Raw genomic sequence first — 18,255 nt, 5'->3', positions numbered from 1 at the left:
TTCCTAACCTAATTCCCTCAGCATCATCCGATTTAATCTGACTACTTTCAGTTTCCTGTATTTTGCTATTTTTAATGTTCATCACATAATCTTCTTCTTCTTCTTCTTCTTCTTCTTTCAAGAGACTACCCATTCTGTTCAACTGCTCTTCCAAGTCCTTTGCTGTTTCTGAGAGAACTACAAATATGTCATCAAACTATAACTTTTTTCCTTCCTGAATTTTATTTCTCATGCCAGATTTCTTCTTGGTTTCCTTCACAGTTTGCTTAGTGGACTAACTTCCCCTGTATTTTCAGTAGAGGTCACAGGTGCATTCCTTTTGCACTTCTTAAACACATTGAGCACCTGTTCCTGTTGGTCAAATATTGCATGACGTTGGCACATTGTGGAGGAAGCCATGTTAATGAATAACAACCCCAGTTGGTAAAAAGTTCTTTAATTCACGGCGTGTTTCTGCCATTATATTGAAATAATTTTCTAGTGGAATCCGTAAATGATGATGTAAATGCAGCCGAGTGTTGTACATAATGATATAGTGAATACTTAAAAATTTACTGGACAGGAATGTAGGAACTCTACACAAAAATTTTTTTAACCCAAACAAACATTGTATTCATACAAAAAAAATTAAAAGAGAACTATAGCTTGCATTGTGCTGTCATGAAGCAAAGCCAAATGATTACAAAAGTAAAATTCAGTTATATTCAAGTGATGTGCTCGGTAATATACTAGGAAACAATAAGTGTGTCGTGATAATAAGAACTGTACGTTTTGATACATTAAAAGTCTTAGCATGCTTTATAGCATTAAAACTCATTTTAGACATGAGCTTAAGGTAGTTACTTTGATTTATTGAAATACTAAAATAGTTGTAATGGACAGTGGACCCAGGTAAAGTGTGAAGTTATGTCTACCAGTGTCAGCTGATCTATTATAGAATACAAGTAATTGTAGAGACTGTGGCGTGTTATGGACTTATCACATATTAATAACTGGATAATAATATATTTACTAACACCTGAACACAGTTACAAAATTGCAGAGTGCCCTTAATGGAAACTACCAATAATGGGGTGACATACGTACAGGAAATGCAGTTCCTTGCGTACCCTGCTCACTGAGCATCTTCCCATGGATCCAGGGAGCAGCACTTATTCACCAGTTTAGTACACAGTTGTGGAGCAGCAACACACTGCAAAGATGGAGGAACAGTTAATAGGGTCATTCCATGCAAAGTGGTCGAATTTTAAAAAAATGTCCCACATGACTGTCATGGATTTTGCTGAAATTTTGTGTGAACATTCACACTTGTTCCCATTAAACATTGGTAAAGTTTTACTTTCACCAATACAATACTTCCAGAAATATAGTCATTTGTTTGATCCCACCCCTGAATTTTCAGCAACATTGAGACAGTATCTCATATTTTCGTGAAAGAAGCAAAGCGAGGCTATCGTGTACAGCTTTTTGCGCTCTATGAAGCAAAATAATAATAAAAGATTTCTTGAGAAATTTTCATATCGATGATTTGATACAAAGTAAGCCAAAAAAAATACACATTTGAAAAAGGAGTGAAGTTATCTGTGCCCATAATAACTTACCAATAGAGGGTTTTAGAGTATAAAATTTCATTCTGATACTGCTTTCCAATAGTTTACAAATTGAGGGCAAAGTTGAAAATTGTTGTGAAAATGCAAAAATGGCTATTTGTAGCCCTCTTTTACAGAGAAGAGTTTTCTGCAGACACCTTTAAACCATTCTCTAAAAACATATTCTAAACCACCTAAACAACTAGATATGGTTCAGCAATGCGAGCATGTTGGGCGCTAAAAAACAACAAAGTGGAGGTGCATTTAAAATACACTCATATATCGCTGGTCCTCAAATTAAATCTGACATCTTTCATTATATTCTACAATTGTTTAGAACTCTCTGGGAAATGTAATGTCCAAAAGCCCTGATGACTAGGAAAGGGCGATCAAGTCAGAACAACTCAAAAACTTCAAAAAACCGATGCCTTTTGCCACAGATCATCATGACATATTTCAGCCTGTTTTTCTGCTACAATAACTACAGAATCAAGCTAGTTATAAACTTCAAAATTTAATTGTGATTTACTTCAAAATTTAACTGTGATTTACCGAGGCACTGGACATTGCGTTATCAAAATTGCTGCATAACAACTGCAAAACATATCATACAAACTATCTTCAAGTTTTGCACTGTGTAAGTTTTGGGAAAGTTCATAGCAGTCAACCAGAAATTTTTTTGGGAAGGATTCATATTCTAGACAATTTTGAGTATTTCTTTTTACAGTGAAATGTTATTGAAATGTAAGTTAAATTCCAGTTTAAAGTATACCATATTTTGTGTTGGTATAGTTTGCGGCTTATATCAATCAGTGTAAAATTGTATTAATGTGTTGCTATGGTCCATGGTGGCTTGTTTCTGTGGAGCATGTAGAAAATGCTATTCAAACATTAAGAAACAAAAAATCTGCAGGTTGGGATGGAATACCCACCAAAGTTATTAAAGTGGTACACAATAGAATTGCAAACCCGTTAGCTCGAATAATAAATCAGTGTTTTGAAGAGGGCTGTTTCCCAGAGGTACTGAAATATACTGAAGTCAAACCACTCTTCAAGAAGGGATCAAGAGAGATCATGGGAAATTATCGTACTATTTCGATTCTCCCAGTCCTATCTAAAATATTTGAAAAACTTGCTGCTGCACAAATTCAAATCTTCATTGCAAAATATTCAGTTATTCTAAACAATCAATTTGGTTTTCAGCAGGGGAAAAATCCCACACGTGCAGTAAACAGTTTCATTGAGAAAATAAGTACATCATTAGACATAAGGTGGCAGGAATTTTCTGCGCCCTCACAAAGGAGTTTGATTCTGTACACCATGAATTGCATGTGTACGAACTTGAAAAGTATGGCATTAGCAGCAGTGCCTTACAATGGCTTAAATCTTACGTATCCAACAGACAACAAAGAGTTAGCATCTCTTCAAATGGCACATATTATTTTTCTGACTGGAAAAAAATATCTCAGGGTGTTCCACAAAGCTCCATATTAGGCACAGTCCTATTTCTCTTCTGTATAAATGACTTACCATTAAATATCAACTCCCCATCAGTTCTGTTCGCAGATGATACTTCTGTCTTAGTTGAAGATGAGGATTCAGAAAAATCCCCAAATCTGTGATCAGTACCTTAGAAACTTGGTTTCAGCTAATTGGGTTGAATCTAAACATATCTAAGACTCATGTGATGCAGTTCAAAACCAGTCAGTCAAAATGTGAGCAGAGTAGGATTGCATACAACAACCAAGATATAGAAGAAGTTGACTCTGTCAAATTCTTAAGTTTAAATGTAGATAAAAATTTGAGCTGGCAGGCACACATTGAATACCTGGCAGACAAACTGAGCAGCTTTGTATTTGCAATGCAAATATTATCAACTGCAACTGATATGGACACACGAAAAGTAGCATATACAAACTACTTCAAATCCATTATTAGGTCTGGTATTGTTTTTTGGGGTAACTCGACAAACATAGTGCGGATACTAAAAATACAGAAAAAAATTATTCGAAATATGTGCACTGCAAATAACAAAGAACCATGTTGACCATTATTTAGAAAACTTAAAATATTAACTCTGCCATCCTTTTACATATATGAGATTATTATATTTTTTTGTACAATGGACATGGTTTACGTGAGGGAAACCATTTTGTCCATTCACATGATACTAGAAACAAAGAAAATTTTATGCTCCCCACCCACCGCCTCAGACGTTATGACCAGGGACCTCAGTACATGGGTTTCGCACTCATGGTCTCGCAGTCGCGTTCTCGCTTCCCGAGCAGGGGGTTCTGGGTTCGATTCCCGGTGGGGTCAGGGATTTTCACCTCCCTCGAGATGACTGGGTGTTTGTGATGTCCTCATCATTTCATCATCATTCATGAAAGTGGCAAGATTGGACTGAGCAAAGGTTGGCAATTTGTACGGGCACTGATAACCGCACAGTTGAGTGCCCAACAACCCAATCATCATCATCATCTTCATCATCATCATCAATACATGGAAATGAAAATTTGTACTAAAATAAAAGGGAACAAGTTGATGCAGATGAATTTAGGCTCACTTAGAAGAAAGCTATGTGAGGTACTGACACTGAACTGTTATCACTCAGTGGATGAATTCATGCAGGGCAAATTGGAAATTTGAGCTGGGTACAATGAGTTACATATTCCAAGAAATATCCTTATAGTGTTATTATTTATTGTAGCGCTATTATTTATCAATGTTAAAGCCATTGTAGCTGTATTATAAATTTTTGACATGTCTCTTGTACGCAAACCAAATGGATTGCTAATGTACCTCATGAGATGAATAAAACAATTCACAAAAAAACCACTGTTGGTTTCTCGTTGAGTGAGAAAATTGGCATCCAACTTGCCATAGTGACCACGCCTGGTAGCTTTGTAACAGCAGCCTCTGGTGGTTTTTTTATTTACCATAGACTCCCAAGCCTGATGATACATTTCTTTAAATGTTCGGAGGACAAAGCTAGAAGAGGTCTCTTTTAGGATCCTAAGTTTGTTTCCTTCCAGCTACTAGAATTTTTTACTGGTTTCATTACTTTGCTATAGAATGGCATGAGAAAAACTATACCACAAGCTAAACAGTGTCACTTGAGGGTGCTGGAATAATTGCAGTAATGAGCTGTTCCAGAGTCCACCACTTGTCACTCCCTGATGGCCAATAAAACGAATTTGCTGGGCCATGTGGGTGCATAAGTGTATTAAAGGATCCATCTTCTCAGCAGAAGTCTTACAGATAATTCCAGTCCACCACTATTTTTCATAAATACATGCAGCATATTGTCCTGGCCGGAGGTCCGATGTCAATATATCTTTGTCACTAGTCACTAATTCTGGCTAGAAAAGACGATGCATCGTTTGAAAATCTATTGATGTGAATTGCTGTTCCATCAGTTGGCAAAAAATGATAATTTTCTCTAGTTCCTGCCAAGGATGCCCATGTTGAAACCATTCTTCTTGTAATACTTTATTTCATTCAGTTTCTTCTTTGTGATGAAAGCAAGTTTAAAGCCATAATGTTCTCAGTTCAGAAGTGAAACAGATCAGACTTTCAGCTAGGACAATAAGTTCCACGTATTTATGAAAATGAATGGTATATTGAAAATTTCTGTGAGGCATCTGCTGAGGAGAAGTATGCTTTAATAAGTTTTATACACCCAAATGGCCCAGCAAATTCATTTTATTGGCCAGCAAGGAGTGACAATTGCTGGATTCTGGAACAGCTCATATTAAATTTATTAGAGCACCCTCAGTAACATCGTTTGATTGGCAGTATAGTTTTTCTTGCAATATTCTGTAACAAGTTAATGAATTTTAGGATCTTGAAGGAAACATAAACTTAGGATCCTAAAAGAGACCTCTTCTAGTGTTGTCTTCTGACACTTAAAGATATGTATCATCAGACTTGGGAACCTGTGGTAAAAAAACTGTTATTACACAGCTATCGGGCATGGCCCCTATGGCGATGGGAAAGCTGGTTTTCACACCTGACAAGAAACAAGCAGTGGTTAAGCCACCCGGGCATGGCCTCTATGGCGATGGGAAAGCTGGTTTTCACACCTGACAAGAAACAAGCAGTGGTTAAGCCACCATGGACTATAGATACACATTTACACAGTTTTTCATTGATTCATGTAAACTGCAAATTGTACGAACACACAATATGCTGTTCTTTAAACTGGAATTAAACTAGCATGTCAGTAGCATTTCATTGTAAAAAGAAATACTCAAAATTCTCTAGAACATGGTCCTTCCCAAAAAATTCCCAAAACGTACACAATGAGACAGTGGTGTAAAACTTGATGCGTTTTGCAGCTGTTATGCAACAATTTTACTAACACAATATTCAGTGCCTTGGTAAATCACAGTTAAATTCTGAAGTTTATAACCAGTTTGTTCTGTAGTTATTGTAGCAGAAAAACAGGCTGAAATATGTCATGATGAATTGTGACAAAAGGCAGCCATTTTTTGAAGTTTATGGAATTGTTCGGACTCAATCTCTCTTCCTAGTCATCAGGACTTTCAACATTACCTTCCTGAGAGAATTCTAAACAATTGTAGAATATAATGAAAGATGTCAGATTTAATTGAGGACCTGTGATATATAGGCGTATTTTACTTGCACCTCTGCCTTGTTGATTTTTAGGGCCCTATATTCTCGCACTGCTAAACCATATCTAGTTGTTTAGGTGGTTTAGAAAATAGTTTAAATGTGTCTCAGAAAACTCTCTTCTGTAAAAGAGGGCTAAAACTAGCCATTTTTTGTGTTCTTACAAAAACAGGCAACTTTGCTCTCAGTTTGTAAATTATTGGAAAACAACATGAGAATGGAATTCTGTATCCTTGTATTGGTAAATTATGATGTGCAAAGTTTCAGGTTTATCCTGCAATTACTTCCAGAGGTACAAAAACCTTAACTTCACTTTTTTAAAGTACATATTTTTTCAGCTGAATTTTCTGCAAATTATCCATATGAAAATTGCTCAAGAAATACTTTTTTATTATTTCACTTATTAGAGCATAAAAAGTTGTACAAGATAGTGTAGTTTTATTTCTTTCAAGAAAATAGTGCCACAGATATTGTATCTTAATAGTTGTGCTATGGGGTCAAACAAATGACTCTGGAAGTAGTATATTGGCCAAAGTAAAACTTTGTAATGTTTAATGGGAGCATGTGCAAATGTTCACACAGAATTTTAACAAAATCCATGATGGTCATGGGGTAACCTCTAGACCACTTGGCGTGGAATGACCAAATGTGCTTTCAAGTGTGTCATACGTTTACAAAATATTTGCATGTGAGAAATCCACTGTAGGAAGCATCAAAGATATATGCAATGCCAGAAAATGACACATCAACACACCTGGAGTTACATAAAAATTAAGAAATTGATAATCTGAGACATATTGCACTTGCATCATGTGATTTTTCCAGAAACACTCAGTATGGCATGGAAGTTACATGATAATTAAAAAAAAAGACTTATTGTGAGAATAATGGAAAGTCCATGATGGAATAGCAACAATATGAAAAGAGAGGATTGCTGCTCACCACCTAGAGGAGGCATTGAGTCACAGATGGGCATAGTAGAGAATGTTAGAAATATTTAAGGTTTTGGACGAAGTTCTTCTTCTGAATAGAAGAAGAAGAAGAAGAAGAAGAAGAAGGACTATGTTCAAAAGCCTAAACATTTCTAGCATTCTTTTTCATTGTGCCTTTCTGAGACTCAGTGCTTTCTCTATGTGTTGCAATCTGCCTTTCCCCTGTTATTATTGTGAGAATGGTTAATTTCTTGGAGATAACTTATGCTATAGTGGAACTGAAGCTCATAGCCTATGATCAACTCAATAGATTCTCTGGCTGTCATTCTTCATACATTGCATGACTGAATATTGATCAGTTGGACTTTCCTATGAATGATCTAAAATTTCTGTCTTGGTGAATTTAGAAAAATAACTCTTTATGTGTTCTAATGATATTGCTTGGATTAAATGCTTTGTTCTTTGAGGTAAAATATTTTTGTTGGAACTGTTTTGTAAGAAGTCTGAATGTGCAGGTGCAGCATTGCACTCTTGTAAGTCAGTGTGGGGGTATTAAAATTGGGAATGTTTGATTTCTCACTGAAGTGCATGATGAAAATATTTGAAGAGACAGTCTATTTTCAGGTATATGCAGGAAATACCAGAACAGTATTAACTACTGAAAGTGCACACTCATGTGAATCATGTGAAATTTTGTGACGAACTGGAATTCCTTTTAAAACTGTGATCTCCTGCATATTTAATTGAAAACTACATGTCACTACTAGTAATGCTTTTCAGAGTATCAGTTTTTTTCATTATTTGCATTGGTTTGGATCACCCAGTGTTTACAATACTATTGTGTCCGACGCTTTAGGGAAATTGCAACAGAACAACACATCTGACAACAAACTCTGTGGATTACTGCACATTAATCTCCATTTTGTGTCCCAATTTCATGAAAGGTGTTTTGCTTTCTTACAGACTTCATTTCTAATCTGCCATGTTGAGTTTTTCTAAAAGGCAAGAATCACATTTTCTGTTTACTCGACCTTAACTATATACATATGGCCAAATCTTTGAGTGAAACCTCCCCAGAAGTACAAGAAAAGTGTGTTATTTCCTGTTGTACTCTTTTTTTGTGCTTCAGATGAATGATTGTTGATATTCCTATAATGTCTTTTGCAGTATGTCCAGAATTCTGGACCTCCCGCCATGACATATCCAACTTTTAGCCGTCTGGACCAGCAGCAGCCTCCACAGCCGTTGCAGCAGCCTCAAGGTCATGTCATGCCAATTCAGAATCAGGGTCCACCAATGCAGGGACAGTTGCCACCAATGCAAGGCCAAACACTATCAATGCAAGGACAAACTCAGACATTGCAGATGCAGAATCATATGGCCCCTCTGCAAGGTCATGTGCCCCCTGTTCAAAACCAAGGTCCGCCACTTCAGAATCAGGTTCTACCTGTACAAAGCCAATGTCCTCCTGCACAAAACCAAGCACCTCCAGTTCAGAGTCATGGAGGGATGCAGTTGCATAGCCAGGGGGCACTACAAATTCCAAATCAAAGTACTGTAACACTCCAGAATCAAGGTGGTCCCCCTAATCAGGTGACAGCAGTGCAAGGGCAGGGCCCTTTGCCAGTGCAGCAAGGTGCTGGTGTACCTCCTGTGCAATGTCAAAATCCCCAATTGCAAGGCCAAGTATCACTGCAAGGACAAGGCAGTTTGCAGATGCAGAATCAGATGCAACAGCCACCTCAGGCATTGCCTTGGCAGACACCAACCCAAGCTCAATCCCAGCAGCACCAAGGAACGGTCACCTACCAGCAGCAACATCACATTCAGACACAACAATCAGTGAAAACTGGGACCAAAGGAGGCCAGAAGAGAAGATTCACAGAAGAAAGAGAGGATTCAGGTGATAACTTCCAGGTAAGTTTAATTCGTTTGTTTACAGATACCTAAATAATTTAATTTTTTGATGACATAGGTTTATAACAGTAAGTCTCCTACCATTCCCAGCCCAGTTATTGAAAGAATCAAACTTCAGCCAAAAGCTAGTTTTTCATACATCTCAGTGTTTGTGATATCTTCTGAGCCCTGTGCAGTACAGGATATAATTTTGCAGGTACTTCCAGTGATATATGTGGATACTGCTGCAAAATGTGTTGCCATTAGATTTAGTAGTAAGAAAGTAATAAATTAAAATGCTATCGTTGGTGATGAAGTTTTAGTGCATGAACAGTGAAAATGTAGTAAGCAATAAACTTTTCTCCTGTAATTACTTTTGGTGGCGGTGTGTGTGTGTGTGTGTGTGTGTGTGTGTGTGTGTGGGGGGGGGGGGGGGGGGGGGGAGGTTTGAAATTATGTGTACAGTTGGTTGGAAGTTGCTGAGCACTTGCACTTGCCTCATAAATATAGTCTTAATTAGTGCGTTATTAGTTATGCTGCCTCGGGACACACAGAGTTTGTAACTTTAATACTTGACTTATCGTGTTAAATTTTTAATGTAAGATCACACTTCTTAATTAGTAGCTAATGGCAGCATTTTGAATTTTGTCAATAATTATATTAAATAATGAATATCAAATTTTTCTTGCACATGGAAGTGTTAAATAGGCACCTGTAACTGGAACTAGGAAAATTCTGGGTGGAATACGAATTAAGACGGGAGTAAAGGTAACCATTGACTGTACAGTCATGGCGATGAGTTATTGAAAGGCACATAAACCAGGCTGAAATCATTATTAAGTTATCAGACAGTGTCTTTTTTGGATCTGCTTGACTACCAATACATCCACAACTAAGTCGTTCTGACATTGTGGCCTGACTGGACCCAGACTTTCATATGTGATATGAGCCCCTCTCTATCTCAGGACATTTAATTATATCTGCTCCCTTTCCCAACTACCAAAAAGAACAGAAAAATTGTAGTTTTATAGTTCATCATCATGTCCTGTTCCATCACAAGCATATCCTATCTCGCTAGAGGTAGGGCCACGTTTTGCAGCTCTGCTCTAACTTTCGCATAGCCTTCTATTTGGGTATGGTATCAACCAGCTGCCCACTTGAACCAGTGAGCCATTGTAAAATTATCTACAGTAAGTTATCAATGTATTACTGTACCGATAATGCTATACATCCAATGTGTATTTGTAACTCATCTGTATCAGATACAGTCCCTCGGAAACTTATGAAAAACATTAAGAACAACCTATTTCTTGGCACTTTTAAACATATTCCATATCGGAACAGGAAGCAGCCTCAGCCATTTTCATACTGCATATTAACAGCGTGACAATCAGAGCACAACAGTGCAGAGACTGTGACTGTACACAATTTTTGAAATAAAAACTACATAGCTAAAGTGTGATTAAGAAAAATGTTGATGGCTGTTAATGCATTAGAATATCTTAAAGTTTCATTTAAAGTAACTTAGTAATAATATTTCTAATACATAAGTAGGACCTACTTCCAAGAGCATAAAACCATCAGTGTATGTGTGCTGTGGCTTCTGACCAATCATCAAGTTTGTGTTTTTTATATCATGTTTATTCTTATGATGAACAGTGTTGTAGCATAATTTTACTCTATTTACTTATCAGTGGGAGACAGAAACAGAAATCAGGCTGACGAAACTGCAAATATTTCTCAGCGTCTGTGGACAGTACACTCACCATGTTATGTGTACCCTTATCTTTAGCTGTGCAGAACCAAATATCATCCCATAGCCATGGGGCTGTTTCATACTCCAATGACTTACATGGATTGAGGAGCAGCTGCATTTGATTTAGGAGCAGGTGCATGGTGGAATGTAAAAGCATCAATCTTCCCCTATCCTTTACAATTCCCGAATGGTATTCAAAGAGCCAAAATTTCTCTAATTTTAGTGTTGCTGACATTACACAGATTGTGTGTTATAGGAAGCAGTATGCTTCTCGATTCCTTTTCGAATGTGGGCTCTCAGAAGTTTGTAAGACACTGTGTAACCCAGAATCTCCTAATGCAGTTCTTTGGACATTTCTTTGAGACTCTGACACCTCCCAAACAACTCCATGATAAATTTTGCACCTCTTTCTTGAATTGTTTGTGCCTTTTCCACCTACCTGTGACCAATAAAAGCACTCTGGTGGTTGAACGAGGTTTCTGTCAGTGACCTCTTTGATGTGTGACTTGCTCCTCCTCAGGATTCTTTGAGTAAATCTGAGTCTGGCTTTTGTATTCCCCACAGTTAGATTTATGTGGTTGTTCTAGCTTAAATTGTTCCAGAAAACTGCTCCTAGGTTGTTGAAGGTTGTAACTGATTGCAATGACAAATTGTCAGTCTTGTAGTCATACAGTATCAGATCTTACCTTGTATTTACATGTATTACATTACATTTATTTATGTTTAGGGTCAGCACTAATTATTTGTAGGTTTATTTGCATTTTATAACAAGTATCTAATGATGAAGCAACCATGTAAACAACTATGATGTCTGCGAATAGCATCAGATACAAACGGCAAAAAACTTCATTTGATAGGTATTGTACATATATCATGAGTAGCAATGGCCCTGTCATGTTATCTTGAGGTATACCAGACACCTTAGTAGCTTTGGGGAGTGGCCAGTCCAGTCACATATCTGTTTGGATATTCCAAATGTGCATATTTGGTGTCCTAGGCAATGGTGTGGAACAGTATCAAAGGCTCTCAAGAAATTGAGAAACCCTGCTTCACCCATGGGATTGAGTGACACTTGAAGCTTTTGCTTGGTATTTGACTCCCAGTGAAGGAAAATTGGATACCTGAAGCCGACATGCAAGATTAGCAACACTTATTTTCCATTGGTCCTGCTCACAGTATTCCATTTTGATCACTGATTAGCGCTGACTGTTCTCATCTGAATATTTTGAGTGTATTTTTTATTGTCTTATTTCTTACTCCTGTGCTTAGAGAATAAAAAACAAATAGTATATACTTTTTAGTTTTTGTTTCACCTGAAGACACACACATTATAGAAACCTGTGAAATAAACCTAAGAACTTTTAAATAATAATGACCATGTGATAACTTAATTCACCACAGGTGCTGTGCAAAATATGACAATTGTAACAAAAGAAAACAGGAAGGGAATGTTTCCTTTTTTGTTAAAACAATCATGAACTCAACAAGAGAAAATTGTGTTGTAAATTACTGTTTTCATGTTAAAGAGAAATGTTTAGAGTTTAGGTCCTCATTAAAGAAGAAGAAGAAGAAGAAGAAGATACAAAGCTGGAGAGACATACAGTGAAGTGACAAAGAAACTGGTATAGGCGTGCATATTCAACTACAGGGATATGTAAAGAGCCAGAACACATGCTGCAATCGGCAACCCCTATATAAGACAAAAAGTGCCTGGTGCAGTTGTTAGATCAGTTACTGCTGCTACAATGGCAGGTTATCAGAAGTTAAGTGAGTTTGAACGCGGTGTTATAGCCAGTGCACACGTGATGGGACATATCTCCAAGGTAGCGATGAAGTGGAGATTTTCCCATACAAACATTTCACAAGTTTACTGTGAATATCAGGAATCCGGTACAACATCAAATCTGTGACATGGCTGTGGCCAGAAAAAGATCCTGCAAGAACAGGATCAATGACGACTGAAGAGAATTGTTCAACATGACAGCAGTGCAACCCTTGCGCAAATTGCTGCATATTTCAGTGCTGGGCCATCAACAAGTGTCAGCATTTGAACCATTTGGCGAAACATCATTGATGTGGGCTTTCGGAGCTGAAGGCCTACTTGTGTGCCCTTGGATGACTGCACGACACAAAGGTTTACGCCATGCCAGGGCCCATCAACAACAACATTGGACTGTTGACTGGAAACATGTTGCCTGGTCGGACGAGCCTCACTTAAAATTGTATTGAGCGGATGGACGTGTACTGGTATGGAGACAACCTCGTGAATCCATTGCCCCTGCATGTCAGCAGGGGACTGTTCAAGCTGGTGGAGGCTCTGAAATGGTGTGCGGTGTGTGCAGTTGGAGTGATATGGAACCCCTGATACATCTAGATATGTCTCTGACAGGTGACACGTACTTAAATATCCTGTATGATCACACGCATGCATTCATGTCCATTGTGCATTCTGACATACTTAGGCATTCCAGCAGGACAATGCGACACCCCTCACATCCAGAATTGCCACAGAGTGGCTCTAGGAAAACATGTCCGCTGTCCACCAAACTCCGCAGACATGAACATTATTGAGCACATCTGGGATGGCTTGCAATGTCTTGTTTAGGAGAGATCTTCACCCTCTCGTACTCTTACGGATTTATGGACACCCGTGTAGGATTCATTGACTCAGTTTCTTCCAGCACTACTTCAGACATTAGTTGAGTCCATGCCACGTCGTGTTGCGGCACTTCTGCGTGCTCGCGTGGGCCCTACGTGATATTAGGCGGGTGTACCAGTTTCGCTGGCTCTTCCCTGTAGTCCACTCTACTTTTACTTGATTAATTTTTCTTTTGCTTTTTTCTTCAAGTAATTTAATTTGAAAGAAATAATTAGTGGCTTGATCCATTTTCTGATGTGTTGCTACAACTGGCATCCTCATTCATTAGGGCCGTGTTAATGTTGGCACTGTGACTGGTGGAAACATACAGCAGTCACAACAGCAGCAACAGCAACAGCAGCAACAACAGTCATCAGCCCAGCAGCAGCAACAAGCTGCACGACAGGGAATGGGGTGAGTACAAGTGGTACATTAGTGTCGATAAAAATCCTTTTTCATTCTTTTTAAATTGTTTTATATAACTTGTATCAATTTTTTTATGTGTCAGGAACATCTTTCCATAGAGGGCTATTCCAAAAATTTTGAAAATATTTTGTTCATTGAAAATATGGAGACATAATTTGATAATTTCGTTTTTAATAACGGAAATTGTAATAGCTAAAATACTTGGCAAGCACAAAAAGTAGTATCATTTCTATTAAAAAAAGACCATTGGATTATCATAATGCATTTTCTTAAATAACACATTTTCTTGAAAGATTTGTTTAAATACCATAGGTTTTTATGCAGTTAATCATTAAAAATAAAACATGGATAGCTCATATTCACCATATTTGAGTTTCTGTGATATGTTGATAAAATTGTGTAAATAGTGGAGAATGACTGGTAAAGATAGACATTGGGTCATTTCTTTTACAGATCTACGAGGGGGAAGATAAACAGTTAGTGCCTTGTCAGTTACTTACAGCTGATTGAGGGCACTCATTTCGTAAATTTAGTATAATCTGTATAAAACAGCATTTTAGTATTTCAGTTCCTATATGATGACACTGTAGAATGTATATTGATTTAATAAAACATTTCATAAATTGGTTGCAAGTGAAGCTTTTTTCATAAATAAGGAAATTTGAATTTCTTTTTGTTTTATGTATAGACTCTTACAATTGTGGGGTAACGTGTACAGCATTCTGCCACAAAGTTTCCCTCACGGTTTTTATTTCCAATCCAATAACTTTGACCATATTGATTTAGATGTATTTATACTTTGTATTTTGTATGCTGTTTTCCTTTCATATGCGTGGTTCGTAAGAGAGGTGGCTTCCAGTAGCTGTAATTTTGACCTATTAAATTAAATATAAAGAAGTTATTATTATTATTTTTTTTAGTTTTGTCCCATATTGTTTTCATTTTATTTTGTAAGACCTGATTCAGTAGCAGGATATTTTGCTTTCAGTTTTTTCACATATATTACAAGATGATTGATATTCTCTCATTATTTGTTCTTAACAGAAATTACTGTTCATAATTTATTTTTAGGAATGCTGAAACTGAAATTTGAGTTCGGAGTAGACCATCGCACATCACAGCCTTTTAGCTGTGCATATTTCATTTTCTTTTTCAGTATACTTTCACCATTGAAAATAGTTTATTAATGAAGGGTCTTTAAGAACAGACCACACAAGAATGCCGTAAACATAAAACAAAACAGTAAATGTGTTTGTTTAAAATAATATTCATTTAGTAAAATTTGTTCTAAAAGTTCGGATTTTTTACAGCAGTCCTAATGGAGAAGTGCTATGACTGCTCCAATTGCTAAAGGTACAAAGTACGAAAGTGATGTATCAAAGCATCATTGTGTTTGAAGGTTGTGGGTTTAACTAAGAAAAAAAAAAAGATGTGCTTAGTTTTGTGATGTGTTAATGTGTCAATTAAGAATGATTTAGTAATTGAACTATTTAATGATTTAAGCCTTTGTTCATATTTCATTTTAGGAATGCAGGTACTGCAAATTCTCAATAAAGCATCAACTTACAGTGTCCTGTGTGTGTTCCTTATGTTTCATATGTTATGTATCTTTTCTCAGTTATCATTGTTGCAACAAGTTCAACAGTGCAACTTTGCAGTTCATTTTTAACAAACAGTGTAAGAAAAGCTTGTATAAATTTGCTGTTGTTAATTAAATATATTATTACAAGAAAATCTATTATTATTATTATTTAGAATTTATTTGTTGGGGACTAAATTTGTGCTCCAAAGCAACAAGTGAAAAGATTAATATACTAAGATAAATCTATGTAGTGAAAGTTGAGGTCCTCGTATCTTTCAAACGGAATGTTGCTTATAAAAAAGAAGTTCCCAGTGTTTTAATTAATGCAATAATTTTAATGATCCTAAAAGTTTATCAGAATTGGTGTTCTTGGATTACACCTGCACGAAAATGGCATTTGGCATAAATTCATGAAATATGAAGCTCAAAAGGTGGTTTAATATTTCACTGTGACTCATAAAAACAAGAAAAATCAGAACATAACTGCATACAGTTACAAATAAAATTTTTGCAATGAACTTCGGAAGCATGAAACAGTATTATGAGAAGCCTGAATAGAATCTTGAAATTTGAATCTGTAGAAAGAGAAAAAGAGAAATGTTCTGATTTGGTGCTGGTGCAACAGTTGTAGGTAATAATCAGTTCTTGTAGCTAGTACATAAAATGAGAAATGAAGAAATTAATTTACACATAAAGAAAAATATACACAATAAAAATTGGCAGCCATCTCAGAAGGAGAAATGGGTGGGGGGTGTTACGTATGAATGAGTGTAGTGAAACACAAGAATTGAGTGAATCCAGTTTGCAAATTACATGTGCCAAATAATTACTCCAATATACAATCTACTAGTTTTGTAAATTACAAGCTATGTGGGTTCCTTCATAGGCTATCTGATGTTTTAACAGTAAGTTTTACTAGCTCTACAAAATATATTCAGCAAAACATATTTAACTTCAAAATTTACTGTGATTTTTTTGAAATGCCACATTAGTTTTCCCATGTGTTACCATGGAAAGGAAGTATTTTTTATCGTTCATGTCAGCAGCTGTTGATTTCTGTGTTTAATGGCTAGTAGATAGTAAAGAAATAAAACAATAAACATTATCCCTACTAATCTTGCTAGATGTTGTAAGCAGGCCATCAAGTTGTTGATTTGGAGAAACTTCTTTGTTATGTTTTCTTATTGTTGACTCTATAATGTATAAGGATAGGTGGATTGGATTAAGTAAAAAAGGGCATTCAGAAAGGATGGAAATATGGAAGCAAAACAACAGGAGCTTTTAATATACCCACAACAGAGTAATGTAGAACATAATATTGCAGCCTATAGCTGTGTGACACAACCAAGTTTTATTATTAGTTTCCCTAGAATTCTTGTTTGTTGTATCAAATCATTGTATGCAGATTTGGATATTGCAGATCTTTATATTTTTTATTTTGTTTCTCATTTTGTTGGAAACACTGCTACTGCTGCTGCTGCTACTACTACTACTACTACTACTACTACTACATTTTCTACTACTACGTCTTTTATTACCAGCTCCCACCCCTACCCCAACAGGGGCAACTACTACTACTACATTTTCTACTACTACATCTTTTATTACCAGCTCCCACCCCTACCCCAACAGGGGCAAAGAGGTATTGTTTTCAACAAGACTATCATTTCACTGTCAGTTCTATAGCAGCATGTAATAAAAGATACTGGATTCATTTTTTTCTGTGTATCAGTAAAGAGCTTAAAAATCAAAGATTTGCAGAATCGAGCACCTATAACATATTATAGCTGAGAGTACAACATTGCGTCATATTGTCATGATGGAACTTTTACTATTCAGTGAAATCTAGTTTTTTTCAGTCATGTAAGAGCTTCATTTTGATGTATTTTTTGACACGTTCTTATTCTTGATCATCAAATGAAATTTTTTATTCGTGTTTTTACCAAGAAGTATTTGCGTATTTTATTGAATTTATTCTCAAATTTTTTTTCAGTATTGAACACTTACTGAACATTTATTTTCTTTGGCCCCTGTTAATAACAAACACCATTCATCCACATTCATTGCATACGTTTGGAACAGGGAAGTCCCATTTTAATAGTGTAATTCATCATACCAGGAGTTCCTTCTGTCAATCTTGCTTCTTCATTCTTCAACATATCTGTACAAAATACTTTTAGTTCAGCAGCTGCCAAATCATATCCACATGCGATTCTTCAGTTTCTCTTGGCGTAATTCATGTCGAAATAGTTCACAGATGAACAGCTGGATGTCAGTGTCCAATGGGTACGTTGCCATTGGACACCGACTTCTCATTGTTCATCCATGAACTATTTTGTTGTGTCCACATATAAGTGTTAAAGGCATGTGCTTGTTATGATTCCCAGTGTAGATATAGTTCTGTGACATTTGTTTTCTTATAAAGAAGTGTAGATATAGTTCTGTGACATTTGTTTTCTTATAAAGAGTATATTGGGTAATATTGCCACCAGCTATTGGCAACATTTGTCAGCTATGTGATTGAACCACTTAGGCCTCCCACCGTAAGTCTGTACGCACTCTCAAGACTGAATTGAAGGACTTCTTAATTCAGCTACATCACAATTAGATATGTGTAAACACTTTATTCACAACTGCTGACACTTAAAAAAAAAACACATTTCCTAATTGCATACACTTCTCACGTTCCATCGCTTTTCTGTCTCCACTTTTGATAGTATTTTTTTACCTGCTCCTTTCTTTGTTCACCCTTCCCTTGTTTTCATTGCACGTTCAGTTAAAATGTCACAAAGTAACGTTAG

At 36.5% G+C, this 18,255-nt stretch overlaps 1 protein-coding gene across 5 annotated transcripts in view; it reads left to right on the top strand.

Annotated features, from left to right (window-relative positions):
- LOC126412848 (uncharacterized) overlaps positions 1–18,255 on the top strand; it is a 309,701-nt gene that overhangs the window by 255,578 nt on the left and 35,868 nt on the right. For all 5 annotated transcript variants that reach the window (XM_050082699.1, XM_050082700.1, XM_050082704.1 and 2 more), the window contains 2 exons: positions 8,324–9,073; positions 13,736–13,860. In XM_050082699.1, coding sequence (XP_049938656.1) covers positions 8,324–9,073; positions 13,736–13,860 — 875 coding nt within the window. The remainder of the gene's footprint in view (positions 1–8,323; positions 9,074–13,735; positions 13,861–18,255) is intronic.

This window comes from Schistocerca serialis, chromosome 7 (assembly GCF_023864345.2).
Source record: "Schistocerca serialis cubense isolate TAMUIC-IGC-003099 chromosome 7, iqSchSeri2.2, whole genome shotgun sequence".
NCBI lineage: Eukaryota > Metazoa > Arthropoda > Insecta > Orthoptera > Acrididae > Schistocerca > Schistocerca serialis.
The sequence above is the reverse complement of the archived record's forward strand: the minus strand, read 5'-3'. Positions and strand labels throughout refer to the sequence as shown.